The sequence below is a fragment of the Aythya ferina genome, assembly GCF_964211825.1.
Source record: "Aythya ferina genome assembly, chromosome: 26".
NCBI lineage: Eukaryota > Metazoa > Chordata > Aves > Anseriformes > Anatidae > Aythya > Aythya ferina.
The window spans coordinates 6331308-6359020 of record NC_140324.1 but is presented as its reverse complement, the minus strand read 5'-3'; the positions used below and the strand labels follow the sequence as shown (position 1 = coordinate 6359020).

Here is a 27713-nt window from a genome sequence, read left to right as displayed (position 1 = left end):
CGGCCCCCTGCAGCCCGGGGGCCCGGGCGGCGCCTGGCGGACGAAAATAAAGGCGGAGCGAGCGGGGCTTTCAGCACGGTTTATTGCGGACGGAGGGGCCGAGCCCCGGCGGGCCGTGAGCCGCGGGCGGCGCTCTGCTTTCCCCCGGCCGGGAGGAGGAGCGGGGGCAGCCGCGGGGAGCGGGGCGAGCCTCCGGCGGGCGCGGGGCCGTTCCGGGGCCGGGCGTTTTTCCGGGCCTGGTCTCGCCCTCCCGGTGCCGGCGGCGCTGCTCGGCCGGGCCCAGCCCGCCCCTGGGAGCGCTGCCCCAGCCCAGCGGCAGAGGGAGAGGGGTGACCGCTGTGAGCCCGGCTTCCCGGGGCCCTTCCTTCTCTAATGTTGATGACCCCCAGGACAGAGCGTGGGTTATTCCCCTTTTCCAGATGCGGGAGAGCTGCGAGCTGCTGGGATTCCTTTCCCCAGCTGTGCTGAACTTCACAGGGCTTGGGGTAGGCTCCACCCCACTCTGCCCTCAAGGTGATGACACAGTTCCAGGCCGTTGAAGTGATTCTTGCAAATCTGTTCTGTTGCAAAATGTTCTTTTTCAAAAAGGTTCCTGGAAGGATGCAGCCTTTTTGTCCCAGAAAGGAAGAGGAAACGAATCATGCTGCTTACATTCAGGTGTAATCCAGACCCCACTGGAGACAATAGGACACAAAGGCATCTGGAAGCTGCTGCTCAGCCTCCTGGCAGTGCCTACTGTGATGGGCACCGCCGCTGTGCAAGGAACTTGGTTTTGCTGGAGCACAACCCACATGGCACTGCAGTCGCTCTGCTCTTACCCAAAGGGTTTGGCCAGATGCCATGGTGGCACCAGACACCAGAGTCATCATTCTGTCGTACCTCCCGTTGCACATGGTGGTGCTAGGGCTGTCAGTGCAGGTGCAGACCCGTGCCCAGAGGCACAGCAGAGCTCTTCTTGCTGCCAGTCTGGAAACAGTCACAGTTCTTGGCTGGCCACAGTGCCCACCTCTGCACTCCTGCGAGGGATGAGGCTGCTGCTGCTGCCCTTTGCCGGTCCTGTGAGAGGTTTGTGCTGCACAGCAGGTGGGCACATGGCTCCTGGCCAGGGACCTCTGAGGTGACCCCAGCCACGCACATTTTCACTTGCAAACCCAGTTCCTGACTCCCTGCGAAGACATCGAGCCCACATTCTTTTCCAGCAGCTGTGCCCACTGCAGTGACTCCAGAGGCTATAAGCTACAGAAGACTCAGGTGTCACCTCCAGCCCTGCATGACATGCTGGGGCAGCACTGCCAGCCTAGCCTGACCCTAAAGAGTTGGGGCAGTCTAGATGGGGGTAGCCATCCCATCCCTCATCGTGTCTTGGGGCAAAATTGGGGCAGGTACAGCACCTATGTCCGTGCACACACAGAGCAGGGCCCACCTGGAAGCTGGGCACAGCAGTTGTCTCAGCATGGCATCGATCCCAGACCATGCCCATATCCCATTGGGGCAGCAATGACTGTTCCCATGCTGCACCCACAACGAAGCAACGTCCTGGTCAAAAGGGGCTGGGAAGCTTGGCCACAGTTAACAGCTGAGGTGAGGCAGCACCCGGTGAGCCCAAGCTGAACATCAGACAGTTCTGACAGGCCAGAACCAGCAGGGTGAAGTCCTGGTGGGCTGTCTGGCCATCCCTTCTCTCCCCATGGCCTCTCAGAGGCTGGGGAGGTTGCTCATCATGCTGGAGTTGCTGGAGAGAGGTGCTCTGGGCCGGGCATTCAGGGCCACAGAGCTGCGGAAGCTCTCCCGGTAGCGCAGGGAGCTCTCCGTGGATGAGCCAGAGTTGATGTCTGTGATGACCAGGCAGTCCCCAGGCTTGCAAAGCCCAACCCTGAGGCAGCAGCAGCACAGCAGGCTTCCCACAGCACGGCGCACCTCCACGCTGCGGAGGGAGTAAATGATGGGGTTAACGCCCGAGTTGAGCATGGCCAGAGCCAAGGTCCAGTCCAGGCTGTGGAGGAGTCTGCAGGTTTGTGTCTCACAGAACACATCAAAGAGCATCAGGGCAAAGAGAGGGCTCCAGCAAATGATGAAGGCACCCAGGATCATCAGCACAGTCTTGAGCAAGCGCAGGGATCGTTTGCGGCTGTGCCGAGAAGTGGTTTGCTTAGAACTGGCCTGGACCAGCTGGAAGATGGAGATGTAGAGGCCGATGATCCCCAGGAGGATGATGCTGAACATGACCACAGAGAAGAGGATGTAGTTCTTGGAGTAAAGAGGCAGGAGGACAGAGCAGGCATTGAAGTCGCACAGACAGTTCCAGCCCAGCAGCGGAAGCAGCCCAATGATGAAGGCCAGAAGCCAGCAGGAGATAATGAGCCCGCGCAAGCGCAGGGTCTTGCTGGCTTCGTTCTCAGCAATTGGCCTTACCATGGCACTGTAGCGCTCAATGGCCGTCACAAGCAAGCTGAAGGTGGAAGCAGCCAGCGCGATGAAGAGAATGCCTTCCCGGAGGAACCAGAGCTGAGGTGAAAGTTGGAAGGTCTTCTTGCCTGAGAGGCAGAGATTAGAAAGGTAGGCAACACCTGCAAGCAGGTCGCTCACGGTGATGCTGGCAATGCAGGAGTAGACCCAGCGCCGGGCTCGCAGGCACCGCAGGATGGCCAGCAGCACGAGCAGGTTCTCCAGGATGATGATGCAGCTGATGATGACAAAGGTTGTGCGGATGAGGCCCATGCCCTCGTCCCGGGACTGCCGGTTGGTCAGCTTTCCTGTGAAGTTATAGTGCTGCAGGATGATGTTCACATTCCTCATGGCAGCCAGCTGCAAGCAGGAACCTTTCCTGTCAAGGAGGTCCAATCTGAGCTCAGGATATTGAGCAGAGCCCAGTGGAAGGGGGAAGGAGCGATTCACCAGCCAGCTCAGCCCCGGGCCATCCATCTTCCAAGCCTACGTCAGCAGCCAAGGGATGCACAACGGAGCAAGGGTCGAAGTGGCGTTGGGAGCAGGGCAGACCTTCTGTTTGAGGGCTGGAGGCAGGTGTGAGTCTGCCCCTGAGGCCAGCAGCTCTGCCCAGCGTGGAGATGAGAGTTAGACCCCTGTCTGCCAGCCTTGCAGCACTGAAAGAGCAACGGGAGAGAAGGGTGAGGTGTTTTGTAAGGCCACACGTGAGCATGGGCTTCCTGTTGTTTAATAAAGTTTCCTGTTGTGAACTAGAGTATTGACATGGTCTCTGGCAGCTGTCAACATTTCTCAGTAAGGAGAAATGAGAGGGTGGGATCCATTGGTTTGATCAAAGCCAAACGCTAGCAGGAGCACCCAGACAGCTGAGGCACTAACAGCTTTGCCTTTTGTGGCGTGAAATTCACTCCTGAGCCTGGCTGAGAGCAACTGCCCCATCATCGAGTGCCCTGCACACCACCTGTGCCCAGACTCATCCTTCTCCAAGAGGAAGCTCCATGTTCCCATTCAATCTTCTGGGCTCCTCCATGGGCCCAGCTCCTGCCAGTCTCTCAGGATGCATCCACCCAAGTCCTGTCCTATCGAAGCAGCAAGTCCAGTCACCTGGGTGTTTGAAGCTGGGGCTCAGCTACTCCCATCTCAAAGGAAACCAGCTGGTCAAAGCCTTACTTGTGCCCTGGTGCTGCACACTCCACCTTCTGCTCTCCAAGCATCTGCTAAAGATGGGTCAGGGTCTTCCCACTGCCTAGGTCCATGCAGGGAAACTGAGGCACAAAGCTGCTGCCTCTTGCCTCGCGTTGCAGAAGGGGCATGGTGCCATGGCTGGGACCAGAAGCCCGGGGTCCTGACCTGACTGCAGCATTAACATCTACCACTGATCATTCCCTATGTCTGCAAAACCTGACTGGAGATGTGTTCTTGCAACACGTTATTCCCAGCCCAGCTGTTGTTTGCCTCATGACTCACCTGTCACGGCTGGCCCGAGGCTCTCGCTGCAGGAGGGAGGCTCAGCAGCCAGCAGTGCTTCCCAGCTGCTCGTCCAAGGCCCAGCACAGAGTAGGTAGTGGGGAGAGCTCCTTGTATGAAATAAGTGAGATTTCCACCTACCGAAGTGAAAAAAGGGAAGTTACAACATCAACCACATTTCTCTGGCAGGATGGACCCACCCAACAGATGCAAAGAGACATAGAGAAAAGAGCATCTTTCAGCTCAGGATCATGGCAGAAGCTTTGCCCTGCTGTCTGCTTTCACCTTTGTTCTTACTCTAGACTGGCACAAAGTCAGGGAGAGGCCCCCAGTTTTCTGCTTTCTGCTTTCTCCCACTGGCATGGCGAGCAGGGATCCTGGGAGCCAGCCCCTGCTTGAGGAACAGAGAGGTCCTAGCCTGGATCATGACATGGGCAAGTGGAAAATGCAAAGGGGACTCCTGCTGCAGGAACTTGTGCAAGCAAGAATTGTTCTCATTGAGAGCTGAGGGCTCCGTCCTCCATGGTGGCCCTTTCTGCCGGCAGTTTGGGCTTTTCTGTCAGCAGAGGTCAGAGCACAGCACTGTATGGGCTGCTGCAGGGAAGGTTAACAGCCCAGCCAGACCCAGTACAATAAGCTCATGCTGATAAAGTCAGCAGACCCCAAGCTTGAGGGGGCAAAAATCAGCAGGAAGGCTGGGCTGTGAGCACAGTGCAGGCCAGAGGAGAGGAGTTCAAGGGCACCCCTTCAGCACCCAGAGCTCACTCCCAAAGGGGCTGGACAGACACTCCCAGCACAGCACCGGAATCAAAACGGCGAATGCGACTCTTGTACATCCTTCCGCGTCGTTCTTGCTTCAGGTTGGGCCTCCAGATGTGTTTACATCTGCTCCTGTAGGCAGAGGACAGTTGGCAGGAAGTCCCTAAAAAGATCCCAAGGGTCCAGAGCAGCTTCTCAAATAGCTGGCAGCATTTAGCAGCCTTAGAAAGGAGATGGCTGGCAGGAGTGAGCTCTTTGCCAGGGAGATCTGCAGAGAGCATGGTGCAGGTGGGAGGCAAATGGTTTTGATGGCAGGAGGCAGATGAGCAGCTGGGAAGGCTCAGTGCACCCTCCAAAGGGGTGCTGGGCACGCTCAACCAGCCAAATATCACAGGCTTGTCCTTGTGCCCCTTCCATGAGCACGCCAGGTGCTACACGAAAAGCAGGGCTGATTACTTTGTAAAGAGCTGTTCCAGTAAAATAAAACCCCATTCCTTGCTCTGCCCTAGCCTCTGGCTTTTTCGGCCTTTTAGTAGAAGAGGGGACCAGGTACCTGTGAAGCTCACCACGGTTCTACAGCACGTCCACAATAGGTAACTGTCTCTGGGAAGATGCTGGAGCTGCACCCCAGCACCCGTGGGTCCCCTTGCCCCATGCGGCTGGTCCGCAGCAGGGCCTTGCACAAACCCAGCCCACATGCCTGCCACAGAGCTGCTGCTCCCAGCCCCCACAGGGATGTCCCCAGCTTTACTTGAGGGCACTGAGGCTCCCCCTCAGCAGGGCACCACTGGGGGACAAGTTCCTGTTGTTCTGCAGTGGCTCCCCGTTGCTATCTGCACAAGCACCAGCTGAGCTTCATCTTGATACGTCTCCTTCACTGCCATTTCAGTTCAGATGTTCTTTCCTTGAAATGAAGGGGCAGAGGAGGGACATGCTATCCTGCAACATTTGTCATCTCTTTCCTGCAGATCGAGACCACAAGTTACTTGAATCTGCCTGATAGCTGCCAAGTGCTGGCCTTGGAAGGACCGGGGAGGTGCAGGGGCCAGCAGCCACCTCCTGGACCCTCTGCCAGAGCTGTGGCCATGCAGGCGTCCTCAGATGCTGAGATGAAGCAGCTCCATAAAAGAAGCTGCAAAGCCCTCTGCAGCCTGCAGGAAGGCAAGAGTGCCATTGCAGACAGGGGCACCCAGAGACGAGCAGCTTGCAGCATGGCAGGGCACCTGGGCACTCTTGCCCTGCTCCCAGGAGGGTGTCAGGCTCCAGGACAGCTCTGGAGATGGGGGGGGGGGGTCTGGCTGCAGCAGCCACAGCCATACCCCACCTCCCTTTGATGCTGCTCACTGTCCTGTCCCAATGCCCCGAGAAACATCAGTGGAAGCAGCTGTGCAAGGGTTCCCTGCACCAGGCCAGGTTCAGGCAGCTCAGCATCATGCTTAGCTGCTGCATCATGCTGCTTCAGCTCAGCATCACATGCAGGAAAGAGGCCAAGAAGAAGGCAAGAAAGCAACCCTTCCCCTGGCCAGCCTCTGGCAGCATCAGGCAGTCAGCAGATGATGCATCCGGACCACTGCAATTAACAGTTGTCAACAGATTTATCATTCGCAAAATCTCTCTCATACCTGTCTAAACTTATTTATATGTTTGACCTTCAAGCTCTACCCAGTGGCAGGTACAGCCTGCTGACTCCAATGCAAGCTACTTGTGTAGGCAGCATGACAGAGGTAGTTTTATTTACCAAGTAATTTTTAAAAGCTGGGCCTTACACATTTCTAATTTTTGCCCAGCCAAACTCCATGCAACTGATGGAAAAAAGAACCATGGAAAGAGAGACGCAAATGCATTTTGAACAGAGAAGCGTTAGGGCAAAGCTGAAGGTGCTGTAGGGGACAGCAGGTTACATCACTGGGCAAGCATCACAGGCTGCAACTCCTGCACTTGAGTTCTGATCAGCCCTGGGGGAGTGACAGCAAGCTATGAATGCAAGATAAAACATCAATGATTTCAGTTGAGGTTTTCCTGCAGTGCTGCTGCACAGCCCCGATTAAAACTTGTATTTACAGACATTCTGATTAAGTGGGTGAAGCTCTGTGGGGAGCTCTGTCCCCCAGCCTCCCTCCCCACACACATCCTGTCCCCACTGCATGGCCTGGTGGGGCACCAGCCAGGGCGTCCAACCACCCCCAGGTGTTTTTCTGCTCCAGGAAGGGTGGAGTTGTGCCGCTTCAGATATGACTGATTGCTCCTGACGGTTGGTTGCAGATGCTTGCTCTGGTCTCTTGCAGCAGGTCATCCTCCCGGTGGCACATCCCATCCCTAGTACAGCGGGGTACTGCCAGGAGCTGGGGAGGGAGCCACAGCAGGGCCCCCCAGACGGGAAACACCGAGCCCAAGAGACCAGCCCTTAGGCAGGATCGTCTCAGCCACAGTTGTTGTTCACTGAAATTCGGTGGGTGGGTCTCTGTAGGAATAGAGTTCACTGCAGTGAGCCTCTGCATTTGAAGGAAAACAAGAACATGAAAGAGAAAGTTTTGCTATCGTCTTGTCTTGACCACATTAATGACCTTAAAAGGCAAAGTTTGGTTGATTTTTTTTTCTTTAAGTGGTTTTTCTTTAAAAGCTTGAATTTCCTCAAAGCAAAAAACTTTAAGCAGAAAGCAAACAGCTGCATAAAATGCTTCTCCACTCAAAAACCTTGCCTGGGAGTCACCCCAGTGACCCACATCACCCATGGACCAGCTCAGCCCATCTCCCAAGGTGTCACACCTTTCTCTCCTCTGTGCCGGGTTTGTGATTGTGACCCCTTGGATGGTTCACAACGCAAGGCCCTGGGCATTTCCAGCTCTCATCTGCTGTGGGGTGGCAGCTTCAGAGCCATGCGTCCCCCAGCACCCCTCCTTCCAGTGTGAGCTCGCACAGCTGCCACCTCCTGAGCCCTGCCCCAGCCACTGCGCGAGGGAACGGCCGGGGAGGGCTCAGGGCAAACAGTGGGGCACAGCAGGGTGCTGGCAGACGCGCAGCCCAGGCTCCACACAGAGGAAACGGGGCTGGTCTGACACCCAAGGTGGTGGCAGTCCCTCTGGTCTGGCTGCCCCTGACCTTCAGATGCTTTTGTGTTGGAGCAAAGGTTGAGAGTTCTTGAAAGCCTGTGAGCATGGAAAAGACACCTTCAGTGACTGGCGCTCCTTGCTCTTTATCTGCCGTGTCGATAAAGATCTTTTCTTTAGCATCTAATTTTCTCTCATGCCCCTTCCAGTAAAGGGTCCTGTTATGACTACAGAATGCAACGTGCAATCTCTTCTCAGCAGAGCAGGCACCTCACACAGAATTAACCCTAACAGATTTATGCCTCGCACACAATAGCCCAGGCAAGCTCCAGGGAGCATGAAACAATGCAACAAAGTGGGACAACCTCACAGGAGGGGAAAATGAAGGTAGTTAAGGGCTAGGAAGAGCAATCAGGAAGGACAACTTTAAACAATGCAGGACTGTATGGCACAGTTCTCTCTGAGATTGCAGCCTGTGAGTCAGGCAGTTCTTCATGCAAGTCACAGGCTCAGCTGCCATCATAGGACACACTTGGAAAGCTGAAGGCCAGAAGGAAAGTGCCCACAGCCACCAGCCGAGGCCATGAACGAGCCAGAAGTAGGAAGAACATAGGTGTCCTGAGCATCAGGCCCATGACTCTCATACAGTGATTTGGTCACCTCTTTGAACAAGGGTCACCTGTGGCAGTCCGATGACGATCTCTATTGAGGACTACAGCCAGGAAGGGGTGAGTGCAGCATGACTGGTGCTCAGCTGAGCATTTAGCCAAATCACCCCTTGCTAGGGGCAAGCTGAAGACAGCAATTGCAGCGTGGTTTGCAGGTGATTTCAGGCCAGGGAACGAGGGGAGCAGTGAATCCAGAGCAGGGTGGATGAAGCCTCCTGAACAGGTATGCTAGTGGCCAGACCAGCTGCAGAGGCAGCACCTGCAGTCATTGAACTGGACAAGAAAGTGTGAAGCGACATGACCCCTCCTGGAGCACGTGCCAGAAGCTAGAGGAGGTGCAGTAGGAGACAGCCTGATTGACAGAGCTGGAGGACACCATGCTTTGAAACAGACAGATGTGATCTGTCCTGCAACCAAACTGGGGAAGAAATGCTAAATCACACCCTGGAGATCCCCTTGGACACCTCTCCCGGCTGGCACCACTGTGGCTTCGGCACCATTCTGCACTCTGCCCTGGCCTTTCTGTCTTGCATATCGCTCACTGATCACAGCCTCTGAACACGCAGGCATGTGAGCAGGCCGGGCAGCAGAGATGCAGATAGACCGTCAGGGTTACTGCACTGCTCTGATTAGCACAATCAGGCCATCACACATGGTTTCCTGGCTGCTGGGTACAGCTGGTCCCAGGGTATAAAGCCAGCCCTTGGGCACAGGGATGCTAAGACTTCCACACAGCCTGGCAGCAGCACCCAGTGGTGGGAGATGTGCCGGTCCCAGCTGCTCCTGGCCCTGCTGCTGCTGTTCTCCTGCCCGTGGGCTGATACCAGTAAGCTGGGGTACTGCGAGGGTCTGTGCAGGAGGCTGCTGGTCTGGGCTCTGGCCTCAGCAGCTCACTCTGCAGTGGGATGTCTTTCAGGTGCTCTATGGGGTCAGATTGTGGGAGGCCATGAGGCTCAGCCCCACTCCCACCCTTACATGGCATACCTGAAGATAGGGAAGTCCGCCTGCGGAGGCTTCCTGGTGGCCCCTGACTGGGTGATGACAGCTGCACACTGCATGGGGTGAGTACCTTGTACAGGAACTTTGCCCACCTCTTTCTCCCCTAACCAGAGAGGTCCATCACTAGAGTCATCTTGGAGCCGGTTCCTCTTTCTCCTGCACCTAGCAGCTCTCTCCATCTGCCTGAGAAAGGGCAGGGAAGCAAGTGTGACCCAGCCTCTTTTCCTCCTCTCTCTTCTGCTGCCGTGGTCAGGAATGCCACAGTCATCCTGGGGGCTCACAACATCTATGAACCAGAAACAACGCAACAGGTCCGGGGAGTTCTCAGATACCACCGGCACCCTGAGTACGACCCCAGAACCGTGTCTAACGACATCATGCTGCTCAAGGCAAGGCAGGCCTGCAGGGTGGAGGTGGGCTGTGGGCGTAGCAGGGGCTGAGCAGAGCACCATCATGCTGTTGGCTTCTCCTGCAAGCCATCGCCTTCTTCTGCCATGGGTGCTGGATTGGGAGGGACCCAGGAGGGAAGCATGGGCAGGGCTTGTGTCACATGCCATCTTCACAGCACCTCACCAGTACTTGTGGTGCTGTACGCCCCTCTGCACCTCCCCTGTCTCTGCGGGTGGAGTGTCCCCCAGCTGCTCACAGCCTTCTCCAAAAGCTTTGCTCTCTCCCAGCTGACAGCAAAGGCCACACTCAACAGCTACGTCAAAACCATCCCCCTGCCCAAGACCAGCGGCTACCTCCCCACAGGCACCAAGTGCAGCATAGCTGGTTGGGGCCTGATCGACAAGGACCAGGAAACCAGCAAGCTCTTTGAAACCAAAGTCACCATCTACAGCCGCAGGAAGTGCGTCCACGTCTATCCACACCTCAATGCTGGCATGGTGTGTGCCGGCAGCTTCCACGAGCTGAGGGACTCCAGCCAGGTACAGCTGAGGGGCTCAGCCACAGGGCAGGGGGCTGCTTGCAGTGGGGGCTGCTCCTGGCACAGGCTCGGCAGGACGCCAGGAGAGGTGACTAGAACGCAGTTCCTGTGCCCGCGTGGACGGGCTCCCGGGATGCCCCTGGCATCCTGATCCATGTGCGGTCCCGGGGGCAGAGCCCCAGCTTGCCTACTGTGGGCAGCTCCTGCATCGGGGCGGGCAGGAGCAGGCTGGCCCTGATGGCAGAGGCTGGGCGGGAGGGCTGAGGTAGGACCCGATCCCACAGTGGCTTTGACAACTGGTCTCGTCTGTCCTCAGGGTGATTCTGGTGGGCCCCTGGTGTGCAATAAGGTGGCACGAGGCATCGTTTCCTTCGGGCATGACAACCCCCCTGGGGTCTATACCCGCATCTCCAACTACCTGCCCTGGATCAAAAAAACCATGAAGAAGTAACAGCAACACCAGCGCAGCCCTGGGGACACCCTGGTTTCCTTTCTGCCCCTACCAAAGGCTCAGCTCCCTCTCCTTTCCTTGGGAACCCAAGTGCCCTGATGTATGCCTGCAAGGGCCCGTTTCTTTGTTCTGAGGCTGCTGTCCCACTGTCTGCCTGTGCCAGGAAGCCAGTTTGGTGCCACATTAAGTCACCCTGGCAGAAAGGAGGATTGTCCCAGGTGGCACCAGAAAGGGGCAGTACCACTGGGGATCCCATTTCTTTCAGAGACATCCCTGTCCCTGCTTAAACCTCGCTGCACTTGAAACACCCACAGTAAACTCAGAGCTGCCTTTTTTAGCATATCTGTCTCCTCCTTCCTCGCACCTCGTCCTGGGGAGGAGGGAGGGCTGGGCCAGGTCAGCAGTCAGCCTGCTGGGACAGAGGCAGCAGAAGCTCTGCAACCACCAGGTTGCTACCAGGCTGGGAGAAAAAGAGCTGCAGCTGCTGCTCCTGGAGCCACGGCGAGACTGCTGTAGGGAGCGATATGGCCAAGCTGCAAGTGGGGCGGGTGGGGGTTCACTGCAGGTGGGCAGGTTTTCCTGTGAGGGGCTCCCAGCGGGCTTCTGCCAGGGAGAGTGGCCACGCACAGCTCAGGGCCCTGTGCTAGCTCGCTCAAACAGTGCTAGCATAGGGGATCTGCTTCCCCTGCCCATTGCGGGGCGGTGATGGCAGAGAGCTGGGAGGCGAGGGGAAACGATGTGCACACACCCCATTCACCAAGTTCAACAATGTCATGAGCCCTCCAGCGGCCAGTCCTCAGTCCTCCTCCTCTAGAGCAGCTGCATGATGCCCTGAGTAGAGACATGCAGACCCTGTAATGATCATTCTCAAAGTGCTAGTAAAGGACCTGAGTCTGCAAAGGCGCCCAACTCCATGCTGCTGTCTCCTTGCTTCCCAGGCCAGCTATTGCAGGATAGCCTGACCCTTTCCCTGGGGAAAATCAGGGTGAGTTCTTGCTGGGAGCTATCAGCATGGAGCTTGTGGGCACATTCCTGCCCCTCTCAGCAAAACAAGCTCAGCCCTCGCAGCATAGGCTGCTGTAGCAGCAGCACAAAACCAAAAGGTCTCACAGCTCTCAGCCAGGCGACACTTGGAGCTCAGCTTCTGCTCCCCACAGAAGATGCACCATCCTCAGACAGCCCCTGCATGGGAGTCTGACCACTCTGCACTACGTTTCCCTGAGCCTCAGGCTTCTCTTTAATTCCAGACACCATTTCTGATGGTGTCTCTACAGAGATAGAAGAGGGCCAGGCACTCTCCTGGAGGAGATGGCACCAGGCAGGACAGTGCACCAGTAAACAAATACACTGCACCAATCCCTAGCGCAAGATGCCGGACATCTATGCAAGTTCCAGGGGAGATCAGGCTCGTTTGCAGAGGGGAAACCCAGTGGGAAATTTTGAACATACAGAAACTGTGTGCAATGCAAGGAAACAGGATGCTTGCCTTGTACTCATAGCCTTTCCCAGCTTTCCACTTAGCCACTTATGTCAGAGGGAGGAGATAGCCTCAATACGCCTGTGGTCCAGCCGCAGCTGCGTGCTCTCATGCTCCCTCTGCCCCTGCCTGGGGCAAAAAGAGATGATGCCACTTTTGTCTTCAGCACCCACACCATTCTGGGGAAACTCAGAATGGTCCACGGTTTGGGCTTCTGCTAACAGCTGCTATCAACCAGTAGATCTGCAAGTGAAAAGGCTGCAACTGCTTATCTTCGGAGTACAAATCTTTGTCACGTCAGGGTTTTCCTTGAAGCTCCAGCTGCTGCAGTCTTTGCACGAGAATGGCAGCTTTCAGATTAAAAAAGGGTTTTGCCCTGCAGCACTGGGGGTAGGAGGGAAGGCGAATTTACTGGCAGCCAGCGAGGATGCATCAGTCCCATTTCGTCACAGCCCAAAGAAGGGACTTCTGGTGGGGCAAGGGAACAGGCACGCCAGTGTGGTGTGGGCGAGCGGTGGGGGTGCCCCAGAGACCAGCCCCCAGTCTGTCCTCCCCACGGTGCCAGGAGCAGCGGGTGCAGCCCTGGCTGGGGTGGACTTGGACACAATACCTCCCCGAGAGCCAGTGGGCAGTGAAGAGGCAGCATCCCAAACCCACGTCCCTCCCCCTCACCCACCCTCAACAGACCAGAGGCAAAGGCAGCCCTGGCTCCAGGCAGCATCCTCCGGTCTTCTCTCCTACCAGCCAGCAAAGGAGCAGTGACCCCCCAGTTCAACGGGAAACAATCACACCTAGGTTAAGGTACAGTAACGTAGTTGGAAGAGACCTTCAAAGATCATCCAGTCCAACTGTTTGACCACTTCAGAACTAACCAGCAGTTAAAGCATATTATTCAAATGCCTCTTGAACCCTGGACAGCCATGGGGCATCAGGCTTGCTAGGAAGCCAGCTGCAGTGTTTGACCACCTAAACTGGAAAAAACATTTTCTGGAAAGAAACACTTAAAAGGGGGTCTTTTGCCATACAAAACAGAGCTCCAGATCAGCAGCTGGTGCAGAGCAGAGACCTTGTGGTACTAGCAGCAGTCATGCTGTTGTGGGCCAGGCTTGTGAAGCTGCTGAAACAGCTCCTTGCCCCAGACAGCCATAGCCAGGGCAGCAGTATGGACACACGCACACCAGTTTTGTGAAGACTGTTCCTTGAACCAGGACTACACCTGCTGAAAAGCAGCAGGAGGGTTCTCAACTGCCTCCTTGGAATTGGTGCATCATGTAAAACAAATCTTTTTTTTTTTTTTTTTGCAAAGCTTATGATAAAATCAAAAGACTACGCAAGAGCACAACAACAAATACAAGCTGCAATGTAATGGTATGCTGGCAGGCAAAGTGACAGGGTGGGTGCACTCCCTCCAGCTTGGAGGCAATGGGTTAATACTGGCTCTGGGTCCAGACAGGTGTCAGACGCCTCGAATCAGTCCCAAGCTGAAGGTGGGTTGATGCCCAAGGCTGACTGAATTCCCCCCTCAGATTGCTGAGGTGTGCAGTTTGCAGAGAGATTAATCAGATGAGTCTGACCTCTGCGGTTTCCTGGAGCCTAGTCTCAGGGTATAAAAACTTCCTGGGAGCAGGAAGAGACCCCAGTTGCAGCCTCACCTCCAAGGCATCCACCGAAGCCGAGCACGCTGCGATGGAGCACCTGCAGAAGCTCCTGCTCGCCCTCCTGTTGGTGGCATGTCCTCCGGCCAAAGCCAGTGAGTAGAGCGGGCACAGTGTGGGGCGAGGGCTGGGGAAGGCAGAGTCTCGGCCAGTGCGTACGGCAGCCCCTCCTGGCCCCTCGTCCTCAGCCCCACACATTGCAGGTCACGCCTGGAACCGGATGGCAGGAGCAGGCAGAGCCAAGGCCCCCGCCAGACCCTACATGGCTTATCTGGAAGGGAAGAACGGCCACTTCTGCGGGGGCTTCCTGGTGGCCCCCAGCTGGGTGATGACAGCAGCTCAGTGTTTCAGGTAAGATTTCTCTGCACAGCACCTGGCACACTGAGGTTGCTGAGCTGCCATGATCCTAGACGGAGGTCTGATAACTCCAGTCACTTCCTTCAGCAACAAAGCCTTTTCTAGCCTGGAGTGAGGCCACACTGCAGGGACAGGATGGGCTGGCACCCAGCAACTTGGCTCTGCCTGCGGTTCCTACTCAAGCCGCCCAACCCTGCAGCCTCCCCAGCACACATTCGGATGCTTATCTTTCTTTTTTCCCCCCTCTGTGGTCCATTCCTAGATGTGAACAGTCAGAAATTGGGCCAGCTTCTCCCCTTGCTGCCACTGACCTGCTGGCTTAACGGGGTGGCTGGTGCCAGGCTCTGCCCTTTCTGCCACCACTGACCTGCCAGGCTGCTGTACAATTCAATGGTCTCATCGGTGAGCTGCTTTCCCAGCTCTCTTCCGTCCCTCCAGCTCAAGGAGCTGGGGCAGTGGCAGGCAGAAGGGGCCCAGCTACTCACACACATGCTCTGGGTATCGATACTGGCAGCTCCAGGCCTGAAGGGCAGAAAGGAGCATCAGAAGAATCTGGCCTGGCTGAGGGCTGTCCCCTACCCCAGATCTTTCCCCACTTTCCAAAGGCAGCCCCTGCTGCCAATGGTCCTTGTGAGCATTAGACAAAATTAGTTGATCTTGAGATCCAGAGGCAAAGTAACCCATGGCATGCAGAGCCCCACTCTGTCAGCCAGTGATTCACTCTGCCCCCTGGCTGGGTGGGCTCACCTGCAGGACTCCTTGCTCTCACCAGTCTTCAAAGCCCAATCCATGCCCCCAGGCTATGCCTTGGTATCACCAAGACAAAGTCAATGACATACACTGTGCTCATTCTCACTAGCCACAAACCTCTGACTGTCATCCTTGGAGCCCACAACATTCAGAGAAGAGAGGAAAGCTGGCAAATGTTTGAAGTCCAGAGTTATCACTGCCATCCAGACTTCACCAATCCCATGAAGGGAAATGACATCCTCCTGCTGAAGGTAACTGCCCACCCGCAGCGCCTGTGTGGTCCTGTCTGCCCGAACTCACTACGTCCAGGGCTGAGCTGTGACAATGGAGTGGGAGGGGACATCCTTCAGCACAACCCATTTACAGACAAAATACTTATTTCTATATTTTCTGTCTCCTTGCCCAGCTGAAAGGCAATGCTACCAGCAACAGCTACGTTAGGACCATTTCCTTCCAAAAAATAAAGGCCTCTGGAGGGACAGTGTGCAGCATAGCTGGCTGGGGCCACAAGGCACCCACTGCGACATTCCACGAAGCCAACGTCACCATCCACAAACAAAGGGACTGCCTAACCGTGTACCCTGGACTTGCCAACAACTTGATCTGTGCCAACAGTGGATCTGCTGGAGTGCCTGAAGAGGTCAGTTGGACATGGGGAGTGGATGGCTGCAGGGCAGGACTCAGACAGGTCCTAGGCACAACATGGTTTGGGCTAAAACCTCCACTGAAGAGGTGCTGTCTAAAATTGCTTGTCATTGTCAGCCCCCCCAGTCAGCTTCACCAGCATCCCACTCTTGCTGTCCTGGCACAGGAGCTAAAGAGGTGCCGTGGGTCTTGATTTCCAGGGATCTAACCATCACAGGGGCACCACACTTGTGCACAACACCCAGGATTCTGCGCAACAGGACAACAGCTTGGCTGAAGAGGGGTTTGCCCTAAATTTCAGAGCTGGGCTGAATGCATTTTGTAGTGCTGTGCAGCCAAGAGAAGGGTGGAGATGAAGTGATGCTTCAGGCTATACTATTTGTCACTGTGCTGGTCCCAGACAGAACTTACAGGTCCTGTTTGGACCCAGAGCTGTCCACACCCACAGAAAGTCCCAAATTCTCCTGGAAAGCTCTGTCCTCATATCTGCAGCCTCCCTGTTCTTTGCAAATGCACCCACCTTCCCCCCAGTCAACACTGATCTCTCTTATTTTATAGGGTGATACTGGGGGACCACTTGTCTGCAACAACAAAGCCTATGGTATCTTCTCCTATCAGTACAAGAACCGGATTGGCTTCTACACACACATTGCTCCCTACCTTCCCTGGGTTGACAGCATCATGAAGTCGGCATGACTCCACACAACCCAGCTGCTGCCCTGGAAAGCTCATGCACCAGGGCTCACACTCACCTGCTGCTGCTTCTTTTCTCCCTGGGAAGCTTCTTCCACCAGTCCTCATGGATGTGGCAAGGAGTTCTCTCCAGCAAAGCAGGGGGCTTTGTGCAGAATTTGCACCTTGACTGAGCCTGTTCACCATGCGAGCTAGGGAGCACCCACGTGCACCGCGCACCTTCCCTGCTCCGGGCTGCCCTTTGGCTAACCACTTGTGGCTCCAGCGAGAGCAGCAGGGCAGGCCCGAGTGAGGTGACCACAGCTACTGGGACATGTTCCTGGGGGATCCAAAGAGCAACCTCCTCCCCGCCCCTGGCATTTGTGATGCCTGGATCACCCTTGCCCATGCCCTGGGGTTACAGGGTTGTCCCAGCTCCAGGGGGAACAACACTTTCAGCTCCTGCTTCACTACTGATGCCGTCCCCTACCTCTGAAACTCGCTGCTTCATTTCTCCCCTCTTGCTGTAGCTCCACTGTTGTAAAAATACATAAAAACAATAAACTGCATGTGCATTTGAGAGCCTTCTATGATTTGAATTTGTATCAGTCTGGCTCCAGTCCTGAACAGCTCAGAAGAAAGTAATGGCCCAAAGTGCTGAATCCCAAGCTGGAAGTTTCTACCTAACCAGTAGCCTCCATTTTCTGTCCCACCTAAACCCACTGAAGAGGTGTCAAGCGTGGCATTCAGGGCAGGGACAGCCTCTTTGCCCCCTCTCAGCAGTGCAGAGGGCTTGGTCAAAACTGAAGAAGTCAATGAGTGATCTTCCAGCAGGAGATCATCTCCCTCATGTGATGCCACGTGAGCAGGCAGGGAAGGGGAGAGGGCACAGAGCACCAGGAGTGCCTGGGCTGCAGGACTGCTCACACCATGTCCCTGCTGGTGCCCTGGGGGTGGATGAGCCTTCCCCATGCCAGGGCAGCCCTGTGATAAGCCTCGCCAGTGGCCACTTCTTAGGTGGAGGACAGCACGAGCACCAGAGCCAGCTACCCAAAATCCAGGATGCAGGGTTTCAGAGAAGAGGAGGCACAGAGGCTTCCTGGAAACCACGACGCCTGCCCAGCCTACCCGGAAGCAGAGAACCCTGCGGGGGTGCTGCCTTGTTTCCCACCTCATTTCCCACCCTCCCAGGGCACGGAGCAGGACAGACGAAGCAGGGAGAAGGGTGGTGGTTTGAGAGAAGAAGAACCCCACACACCTGGCATGCTCAGAGGGCTGACTGCCCACCAAAATCAAAATTCCACGTTTTCTGGGTACCACAGGGGTGCAGAAGAGATCTAAACCTCTTGCTGTTCCACGTGGGTACCACCAGCCCATCCCAAGAGGTAATAACACCGAGCATGGGCACCAGCCAGCTGCACAGATTCATTTAGGAGTGAAGGCTGTGGTCCAGACACTGTGGGCAGCGAGAGCATCAACCCTCACTGTCAGCAAGAGGACAATGCAGCATTGCACAGCACTGAGCGCAGCTGGGCCTTGAGAATAGACTGTAAGACACTGCTGCAATACGTAGTTTTATCTCAGATCTCTGCCTGTCTATAAAAGGATAAAGTCAATCTGTAGCTATAAAGGAAACGGAACTGGGAGCCCTGCTCCTGTCCCCGTGCTTTAACCATATTGTCACCCTTCTCTTCCTACAAGCCCCTATACTTTGTGATAACATCCAACCACTGTACTGAGGCACAAACTCCACAGAAGCAGGCCCCATTTCAGTGTTTCAGGAAAGAAATCACACCCAGAGATTCAAGAGATTTGTTGTACTGGAAACAAGAGTGAAAGGTACAGGTATTAGATCATCAGCAACCCATAAAATCACGGGGGTTTCTCTGCTGCATATTACAGTATTGGCCAAGGGCCCTGGTGATGGTAATCCTGCCATGCTCAGTGCTGTGAGTGTGTGCAGCAGAACCAGTCCTCCCTCTGAAGATGCTGAAGAAACATGACAAAAGATGAGAGAGGCTTGGGTTGCTGGTGGCAGCTCTGGTTGCTGTGGCTGGGCCCAGGCAGGTGCCCACCAGAGAAGTCCTGGAAAGTTCCCTGCCACATGCAGGTGTCCCTCAAGGCACTTCTAGACATTTGGATCCTTTTAGTGAAGTTGGCAGCAAAGAGAAGAACCACCAAAGCTTGGTGCTCAGCAAACAGTTTCACAGAATCACAGAACTGTAGGGGTTGAAAGGGACCTCAAGAGCTCACCGGGTCCAACCCCCCTGCCAAAGCAGTTCCGTAGAGCAGGCTGCCCAGGTGGGCGTCCAGACGGGCCTTGAATATCTCCAGAGAAGGAGACCCCACAGCCTCCCTGGGCAGCCTGTCCCAGAGCTCCGTCACCCTCACCAGGAAGAATTTCTTTCACATGCTGGTGCGGAACTGCCTGGGCTCCATTTTTTGGCCATTGCCCCATGTCCTGTCCCCACAGACCACTGAAAAGAAGTTGGCCAAATCCCAATGTCTCCAATGTTTTTTCCAATACTTCATAGTTTTGGACAAAACTTAAAGACCCCCCCCCTTCTGAAACTGAGCTTAAAAATATTACATCTGAAGGATATTGATCTGGACATCTGGCAAGTGACTTAGCAAGAGGATGAAAAGAAAAAACTTTCTGTCCGGTGCTTGGGATTTCACTGACAAAAATAAAATAGAAGAGACAAGGAAAAGCCCGGACTTCCAGGTCCCACTACATTTTCAAGTTTACTTCACAACAGCTGATCTGGAAAAAACATTTTGGTACATCCCCAGCCATAATGTGCCTCTTGTGACCGAAACAGCAATCCTGTCCAAGTCACAAAGCCAGGAGCTGTGTCCCGTGCCCTGGACACCCCCAAGGAACATGAAGGTCCCCAGCAGCCGGTGGCAGGGACTAAGCGGGCAACCCTGACCCGCAGTCGCAGGCACCTTCCAGCCTGGCCGCTCGCTGCCCCGGCAAGGAGAGGGGTGGGCGAGGTGGCAGCTCCCCGGTGCCAGCGGGCGCAGAGCCCCCCAGCCTCTCACAAAGCTCAAAAAGCAGAAATAAAATCGCAAATACTTTTTAAGAGAAGACTTGAGATTGCAGAAGTGCAGGCTCTTCCTAACAGTAAAAATTGTCAGCAAAACTCTTCAATTCTCTACAGAATTGCAGGAAAAAAATAAATAAATAAAAATCTGTGAGGCAGCTTTTTGAGGAGGCCCTCGCCCAGATGCAGCGATGCACGCGTGGTGCACCGAGATCTGAGGGGGGCTGAGGGGGAGCTGAGGGCCCCCCACCAGCGCCTGCCTCTCCTCGGAGCTGAGGTCACTGCCATTGCTGGGCGGTGAGGAAAGACGTGATAGAAGTGACGGGTATGGCACGTTTTACACAGACAAAGGGCAGTCCAAGACCTACGGCTCTGAGTTCCGAGTATGAAAACACCAGCTCCATTCACTTGCCTCTCCCCCACCACGTGGCTTTCCAGACGTACTGGTTTTGACTGGGATTCAAAGTGAGACAGTGGTCAAAGTTCAAAGTATGTCCAAGCAGGGCGGGGGGGAGAGGAGAGCTCTGTAGTAATCTTCTATTCAGACCGATTTCCTGTGCTGTTAGGAGGGCTGGTTCCTCTCCTCACTTTGCTGCAGACAGCATGCAGCCACTTCAGACTCAGAGCTGGGAGGCACAGGAACCCGTTGAGCATTGTGCTGCAATGACACCACAGGCCACAACAGGAGAAAATCTGAGCCTACACACATCCGCAGAGCAAACACTTCACTTACACTCCTCAGTGGCGCGGCTTTGCTCTGGCCTGAACTCTTGCTGTGCTCTTGAGGGATTTCAGCTGGGACAGGAGAGCCCCGGCCCTCCAGGCACAGAAGGAACTTGAGTTAATGAGATAAATGCAATGCAAGCCTGGCTGGGGCACGGAGCGGGGTTTTCAGTCAAGTGGTGTGGCTGGTCTAGTAACAGAAAAAGCAATCAGAGAGCTGAAGAAATTAAGGGAAACTGGGAGGGGGAGGGGGTTGAAGGGGCCAAACCTGCCTCTCTGTTGCTAGAAGTACTGCAGTAGTTTTGTATCACGCAGATTTCAAACATGGCAAAATTACCATTCTTCTAACTGCACAGAGAGAAGGGACAAAAAACCAGGCCTGGTTAAAGCACAGGAACCCAGCATACTTCTTCAGATTAGAACAGACAAATGACATTCTAAAATCAAAGACTAGAGGTCAAAGTTTAGAAAACTACCAGTGAGAGCATCTGTCTTTGCGAACTCCAACTTCAAAAAAGTTTTGATCAAGCTTAATTTTACCAACCACCCCTTATTCTTAAACCATCTTAACCCTGTACATACTTTAATTAACAGTCTACAACAAAAGTTTCCTGACTGCAGAAATACAATGCCCGAGTTTTTAAAATGTAGCAGCAAGCTTGAAGTTCTCGTGTTAACACACAACCCGATATGTTTTATTTTTCAAGATACACCTCTGGAGAGCGCTCATTTTTCCTTATGCTCACCTGTGCATAAAGGTAACTGGTTAGGCCCCGTACAGCACCTGCAGAAACCCTGAATACAAAGAAGTTACCATTCCCGGTACTTTCCAAAGCTTGTAATTCAAAAACTTGTCAGGGCTCCCCCGCCGTTTTGTGACTGAGGAGCCCCCAGCCCCCAAGGTACCGCACCCCTGGCTGCGGGTGCTGGCTCCAGGCAGGGAACAGGCGCTGGGGGTTCTCCACGCACACGCTGCCCTCTTCAGGTTCGCAGCTGCTCTCCAAGGTTCTCAAAAACTCCCGAACTGACCCAGCCTTACATCTAAAAATCCTTTTCAACAAAGCAGAAGACTGCAGCTTGGAATTAAGGGAAGCATCTGTCCAGTGTGAGCAGAATAAAATGTCATTTGAGCTTTATAAAGCAGCACTGATGCCAGGGTTCTGGGCCCAGATGGGAAAGGCATCCATTTCCCCTGGATTTCTTTACAGCATTTAACCTGATCTGAATCAAGTGATGCAAAGCAAAAGCTGAGCTGGGATGTTCCTAAACAGAAACGTCAACGATGTCCTCACCCGACAGCTTCAGTGAGGCTCCTTGAAGAGCAGAGGCAATCAGCCATTCGCAGCATTTGAGACTGAAAGGCTGAGCCCCTGGGAGGGAGGAGAGACCAGTATTTCAAATGCATCATGCAAATGCCTTTCTTTCATGGCCAGGAGCTACATGTCCACACCTGAGATGAAGGCAGGAGCAATTGTCAGAGCAGTGCAGGAGTGGTGAGCAGCCGCAGCTGATAGCACCCAGCTGGGCACACGGAACAGCCCCAGGCTGCAGCCACAGCCCCTGCTGAGCCACAACCTCCCTCTGCCACCCGGAGCACCCAGCAGCTTTCACGCAGCCCAAACACCAGCCTTGTCAGCAGGTCAGCTCTGGGAGCCGCGAACAGTGCTCTGAAGCCTTGAGTTCTCAACCCAGGGTAGTACAGAGGTCAGAAAAGTTGCTCAAAGGGGCTAAAATTCCTTGTCAGACTGTGCCACAGAAGATAAAATAGCAAAACCAAGCTAGACATGACTGGTATGTCCGAGTCCACAGGCAAGAGTTCATTTTAGAAATTGCTTATGGTGTTATTTTTTGCTGGGAAGCTACTGAGGTATCATGCAGAGGAAACTACACTTACAATTCATTTTCAGCCACGTTTATAAACCAAAGGGAAGGAAGAAGCTTCTGTCCAAGGTGATTTTTACAAACTTTCTTTTCCATCTTTTTTTTCCCATCAGTTCTTACTGCTTTGGTTGTAGGGACACAGTCACTATAACTCTTTTAATTAAACAGACAAACCTTTCTCCACCTGTATTCCAAAGCACTACCGTCCAAAACCAGTTACTGCGGTATTTATTCAAATGCCCTTGCTCCACAACAGCCTGGTTTCTGTTACGGAGCGACCCTTGGTCATCCTGTACTTTCCTTGAGCTCTCTGGAACTCACCACAGTGGCTGCAAGGCCTGAGAGAAGCAAGCAGTGAGACTGGAGGCAGGACCCAGCAGCCTTCAGAAGACAAGAGCAGGCACTAAAGGCCGGGGGTGCTGGACCGGGGCAGGCTGTGCAGGGCAGAGGAAGCTGAAGCACAGGCAGGAGGCTTCATTGCTGCTTTATAAAGCTCAGACAACATCTTATTCTTCTCACACTGGACAGATGCTTTCCTAGCTTTCCCAGGGAAGCAGATGTAATAGAGGAATGAGCTTTCTCTTGCGGGGATGATGGCTGTCCAAGAACAAGGGAAACCCTGCTTTCTCTTTCTCTGCCCTCTTATTCTGCGTGTTTTGGGTATGAAAAAGACAGAAACCGATTTAATGCCTGAAGCCCACCTGTGTTCAGCATCCCAGGGAGCCGCTGTGGTGTGGGCAGTGACATCTAACGGCCAGGCCTGGAGCGGCTGGAAGCAGAACTCTGCTCCCAGGGCTGCCGGAGCTTTCCAGAACGCCCGCCTGGCTGCTGGCCCCATCCCAACGGCTCACTTTTCCCCGGTGCCCTGCGAACAGCTGCTGGACAGGGCTGCATCCTTGCCCTACTGGGCTCCCCAGGGCCCCGCCGTGCAGGCCGGGTGCTCCCAGACCCGGGACACGGCTGCGGCAGCCGCTCAGCAAACAGGGGTACAGAGGAGGCAAGGGGCTCACAGCTGTGCAGGAGGAGTTGACCCCGGCTGCATTTGAGAGGCCCTTGGGAAAGGCAGCAACTGTGAGCAAGCCGCGGGGATTGCACTGCTGGTGGCTGCTCCAGCTGCCTCTTTCCCTTGGCTGTGCCAGGCCCAGCAGGGACCTCCCCATGGCAGCAGTGCTGAGCAGGCTCCAGCGCTCCAGAGCCACGGCAAGCGCGGTGCGCCCGCACGTGTGGCACGGCCGGAGGCTGCTGAGGCCACAGCACGAGGCCTCTCACCCTCAGCTGGGGATGTTGGGCATTTGTTCCAAGTCCCTCAGCCCCTTCAAGGAAGGGGTCAGTTGTTACTATGCACAGAGCACGTTATATAGACCCTTTGCAAAGAACGGTTCTATGTATGACCCCATGAGGAAAGAAAAAACACTTTCAGCTACTATTTCATCATGCTGCCCAGGTGGTAAGAACACAGAGCTACCAAGAAAAGCATTGCACACTCACCCTTAATTAGGAAACAGAAAATGAAACCACTCACAAATGCCTGGCAGTATCACAGCCAGAGACTGGTGTGGCCTTCCTCAGTCAAGATGAAGCACAGCACCCCAGGCTACCCAGCATCTGCAGCTTCCCTCGTGCATTAAGTTACAGGGAAGGGAGTAGAACATCCTTGCTTGCAGCTTCCTGAAAACCCAGGTAACCTTACACAGAGGAAGTTATATATTTCCACCCACTCCCAGATTATTTAATCTGAAATTTCTGTAGAATATTGCCAGGGAAGGAGAAGTAATTTCCAGCAATTCCATCCCAGGAAATCACTTCGTGAAAGCTTTTACAGCCATCCACCTCTGGACTCCTAAAGGGAGAAAACTAAGCAGTGTTTCATGTTTCAGACCTTGCTTCTAGCAATGAGAACTGGAAGCAGGTGTGATCCCACTGAAGTTTCTCCTATAGGCAATACATATCCTTTAAGAACTGTGCTTGAAAGGGGCTGACACTACAATAAAAGGTACCAGCAAACACTGACAACTCCACAATTGCACTGCAAAAATCCTGTATGTCTAGTTGCCACCATGGCATCTTTGTATTTTAAAACCCTTCTCAGCTGTTCTCCAAAACTGAGAACTATTATTTGTACAGCATGCTGTATATTACATATTATACTGCATATTATACTTCGTCTTTGCCAAAGCAGATTTTGCTTCTGTGCCTCAGAGTCCTGATTTTCTGAGCAGGACCAACCCTGCCAGCTAGGTCAGTGTGCTTCACGCTGAGATGCCCTGCAGGGCACCAGAGTTGTCCAGCCAAACAGAAAGAGGGGAAGAAGAGGAAGAGGAGTGAAGAAATACATGCACGATTACCACGGCTTTTAGGAACAAAATTTATTCCAATTTCAAACAGAGAATTTATTTCAGGAGAAAGATATGAAAATCAATTTCCATCAGATATTTCTGTAGTAAGGGTTGGTGCCCAGCAGTCAGAGTTGGATCATTCCAAGAAACAATCACACTCCTAGACTGGAATGAGACAGTTTGGAGCCTGAATAGAACCTGACACTGGGCATCGTATTCAGAAACTCCTTTACCCTACCCTCTTCCCTTCCCCCACCCCAACACGCACAACAATACATGCATTGCAAATGACAAGGTTTAAAAACAGCATTTTATATAGTATCTTTTTAAATAGGATAATGTTTAAATTGTCTTAAATCAGGATCCTATAATATACAAGTATAACCAAATAATTTCCACCACATTGGCACTTGTAAAGAGTCTCTGGCACTACTAAAGAAGGGGCATTGGCACAAACCATACTTTTTTTTTTTTTTAAAAAAAAAAAAAAAAAAAGGGTGCTGCATAACACACTTTATCTCTGCTGGACTCTAACAACCCGGGCTCTGTACAGTACAATACAATGGTCAGCACACTCTGGAAGGTTTTTTTGTTTTTTCCTTCTGTGTGTGAGAGTGTGTTCTGTTTTTTAAAAAACCAATAAAACACATGAAGAAAAACCATAGTTGAACGCAAGGCCAACATTGCTAGGAAGCAACAACAACAGACCAAAGAATCCAGCTCCAGGAAAAGGGGAGACGGGCAGGAGGGGCTGGAGCGATCTGACACGCCAAAGCAGGAAGGAACTGCTGGCTCACCAGGTGGCCAATCCACACAGAACGGTGCAAAGAAATGGGATGGTCCTCTCCTCACTGACTTCAAGTTTCAAACTGGTTCAAAGTACATTGGTTTCTTCAGCAGAACAAAAATAAAAAGTGCACAAGGAGCAGAGGTTAGCCAAGAGACCACTTCCTCAGACTCAGACTTCAGATTCCCTAAAAGAACCCAATGCCACCTCTTGTCTGAGCTCAATCTGTTACCTTGACCCATGGAAAGTTCTGACTGGCCTCACTTTCCGAAAAGATGATATAGGCAAATTGGTTTAAGGTTTGGCACTTCCTCTAGGGCAGGCGTTTGCCAAAGGGCCAGCCAACAGAGATGCGAACCAGTTCTGCAGGAACGCTTCACTGGCCAAGCCAGAGGCACATGAGCTACTACTTGCTAGAAGCATGTGCCAGCACTGGCATCTCCTCACACACAGCACAGACCGCAGACAACTCCAAATTATGTGTGTAAGTCTGACCCATTCCTCCCCTAACTGAAAGCAAGGTTTCGGGAACACAGGAGTCAGCCATCGCATAACATTTGCCCTTCCCCTTTGCAGTGATAATCATCACACCGGGCCAGTTACTGGGCCAACAGCTACACCAAGCACCTGGTCAGCAAGGTACAGCACACGCCTAAATCTTGTGCTGACAGCCTCCCACAGTTCTCTACCACATTGCAGATCCACTCCGCAAGAGACAGAGAAGCAAAGATCCCTCCCCCTCTGCCAGGGCAACAGCTCTTGGAGGAGGAGAGCACTCAAAACCAAAAAAAGTTACTGATTCAAGTGGGAAGGTACCACCATCATTCATCTTGGAAAATACTTCTGGCAAGTTATTTCCAAGAGCCTCTATTTCTCTGTGCCAGGCCCACTGCTGGCAATAGTTGTAGTGTGAACCATTTACATGAGGATCAAGGAAGCAGAAGAGGCTGGTGCTGCCATCTGCTTCAGATGAACAGCATTTAGAATACACGTAGATGACTATAAACTCCTCTTTATAGGACAGTCTCTACAAAATGGACCATTTTGGCATAAAGACAAAAAAAAATGCAATAAAATTGATGCAAAACTGTCTGACACACGGGAATCCTTCTCATTTCTCCCAAATGTTAAATGGAGTCCAGAGCATGGCTAAAGAGGTGCTGTATTCCCCTCAGCATCACCACTCTGTCAGACTGGCTCTTCAACTGTTGGTCCCATGGCTGCTGTTCCAACTTAAGCTCTCTGATCACACTTGGCAGAGCTTGCTTTCTTCTGTAGTGCTCTGAGACATGCAGAGGCTTCCCTCAGCTATTCTGGACAAGAAGGGCCTAAAACCAGAATTACTCAAAATAACATCCCTCCAGATTTTAGTGTTCTAGATCAAAGCATCTTAAGGATCTTGGACAGTAAAGATCTACTCTTACATGATGTGTAAAACACTGATGTAGTGCTCTGTCTACAAAAGAGACAAAATATCAACAGCCCCCTTCAACAGTGCAGTCCATTTAATCTTTATCTACCGGCAGCCTACTAACCTTCAAGGGGGCAAACTGGTTGATCCAGAGAATTTGGACCCAATGCTACTTTCTGGAATTGAAATAGAAGCATTAGTGATAGCTAAAACACACAGGTCCAGAGGTGGGTCAGATCTGTTTCCTACTCACTCCTGGTCTCGCCTCTGCAGTTGTCATCCAGGCTAGCGTTATTCATCACATTTCTCCACTTGCCTTGGTGCCTGGAAAAAGCTGTCTAATGTGCAAAGGCTCCACTTCCTTCTGCTTAGTGGATGGAGTTTTATTTGGCATCTAGAATCCAGAATTACTTCCACCCCTACCTTCCGCTCACACCAGCAAACCCTGCTGCCTCTGCCTCTACTCTCCAGCTAAACGAAAGTGCAACCACAGTAGGGCTTTCTGGATTCCATAGCAGCCACATGCTCCAGCCACAACTACTGTAACTTGATTATCACATGCACCCTGGAGCAAATATGTGTGCAAGTCCTCCAGAGAGGATCCATACTTCTCTGAAGAGAAACACAGCAGCATGTGCCTCGGGGGAATGCATAAACAGGAAAGAGAAAGTTGCCACTCCCTCCAAGAGCTATCCACAACCTTTTTAAGTAAGAACTCTACCTACGTCCTGAAGTCTGTGACCCACCAGCTCTGGTCCTCCCTAAAAATCTGCAAGCTGGACAGGACTGAGGAGTTCTTACAAATCCATTCAACACACCGGCACGAAATGCAATAAACAAGGCTTGTTTGCTACTAGCAGCAAGAAAAAAACTAGAGGGTGGCACAAGACTAAGATTTTCAATCCAGCCAAAATCTGATGTTTAATTGCCACTATTACTTAGTGTGCTTTTGACATTTGCTGCATAGAGAAGTTGCTCACTTGATGTCACGTACTCTGCTCAACAGAATGGAGAGTTACTCCCCGCAAACTGAGCCACATGTGTGCGCGCGTGCGCTTGTGGTGTGGGGGGGATGTGTGTATGTGCGTGAAAAAAATTAAAATAAAATAAAATAAAAGAATAATTACAGTCAGGCACTTCCCCAGGCTCAGCAGCTATTGCTCCAAGAGCGTCCATCATTTGTAGTCCATGAGCAAAATACAGCAACATGT

At 53.2% G+C, this 27713-nt stretch overlaps 3 protein-coding genes across 4 annotated transcripts; 2 read left to right on the top strand and 1 right to left on the bottom strand.

Annotated features, from left to right (window-relative positions):
* Positions 1–64: 64 nt before the first annotated feature.
* On the bottom strand, positions 65–23505 carry S1PR4 (sphingosine-1-phosphate receptor 4). The gene is made up of 3 exons (XM_084499116.1): positions 23491–23505; positions 3910–4046; positions 65–3101 (listed from the first exon to the last, which is right to left on the bottom strand). The coding sequence occupies exon 3, from the start codon at positions 2920–2922 to the stop codon at positions 1696–1698; it is 1227 nt and encodes a 408-aa protein (XP_084355242.1). The 5' UTR covers positions 2923–3101; positions 3910–4046; positions 23491–23505; the 3' UTR covers positions 65–1695.
* Positions 8536–11101, top strand: LOC311424176 (mast cell protease 1A-like). Its single transcript, XM_084499119.1, has 5 exons — positions 8536–9209; positions 9300–9444; positions 9636–9771; positions 10060–10311; positions 10627–11101. Exons 1-5 carry the CDS (start codon positions 9146–9148, stop codon positions 10759–10761), a joined length of 732 nt encoding a protein of 243 aa, XP_084355245.1. The 5' UTR covers positions 8536–9145; the 3' UTR covers positions 10762–11101.
* Positions 13576–16897, top strand: LOC311424175 (granzyme G-like). 2 transcript variants are annotated; one of them, XM_084499118.1, is made up of 5 exons: positions 13576–13988; positions 14097–14244; positions 15110–15251; positions 15467–15640; positions 16204–16897. In XM_084499118.1, the coding sequence occupies exons 1-5, from the start codon at positions 13802–13804 to the stop codon at positions 16339–16341; spliced, it is 789 nt and encodes a 262-aa protein (XP_084355244.1). In that variant the 5' UTR covers positions 13576–13801; the 3' UTR covers positions 16342–16897. The 2 variants fall into 2 exon arrangements, with proteins under 2 accessions (XP_084355244.1, XP_084355243.1); XM_084499117.1 differs by having other exon boundaries at positions 13577–13988; positions 15407–15640.
* Positions 23506–27713: the final 4208 nt, after the last annotated feature.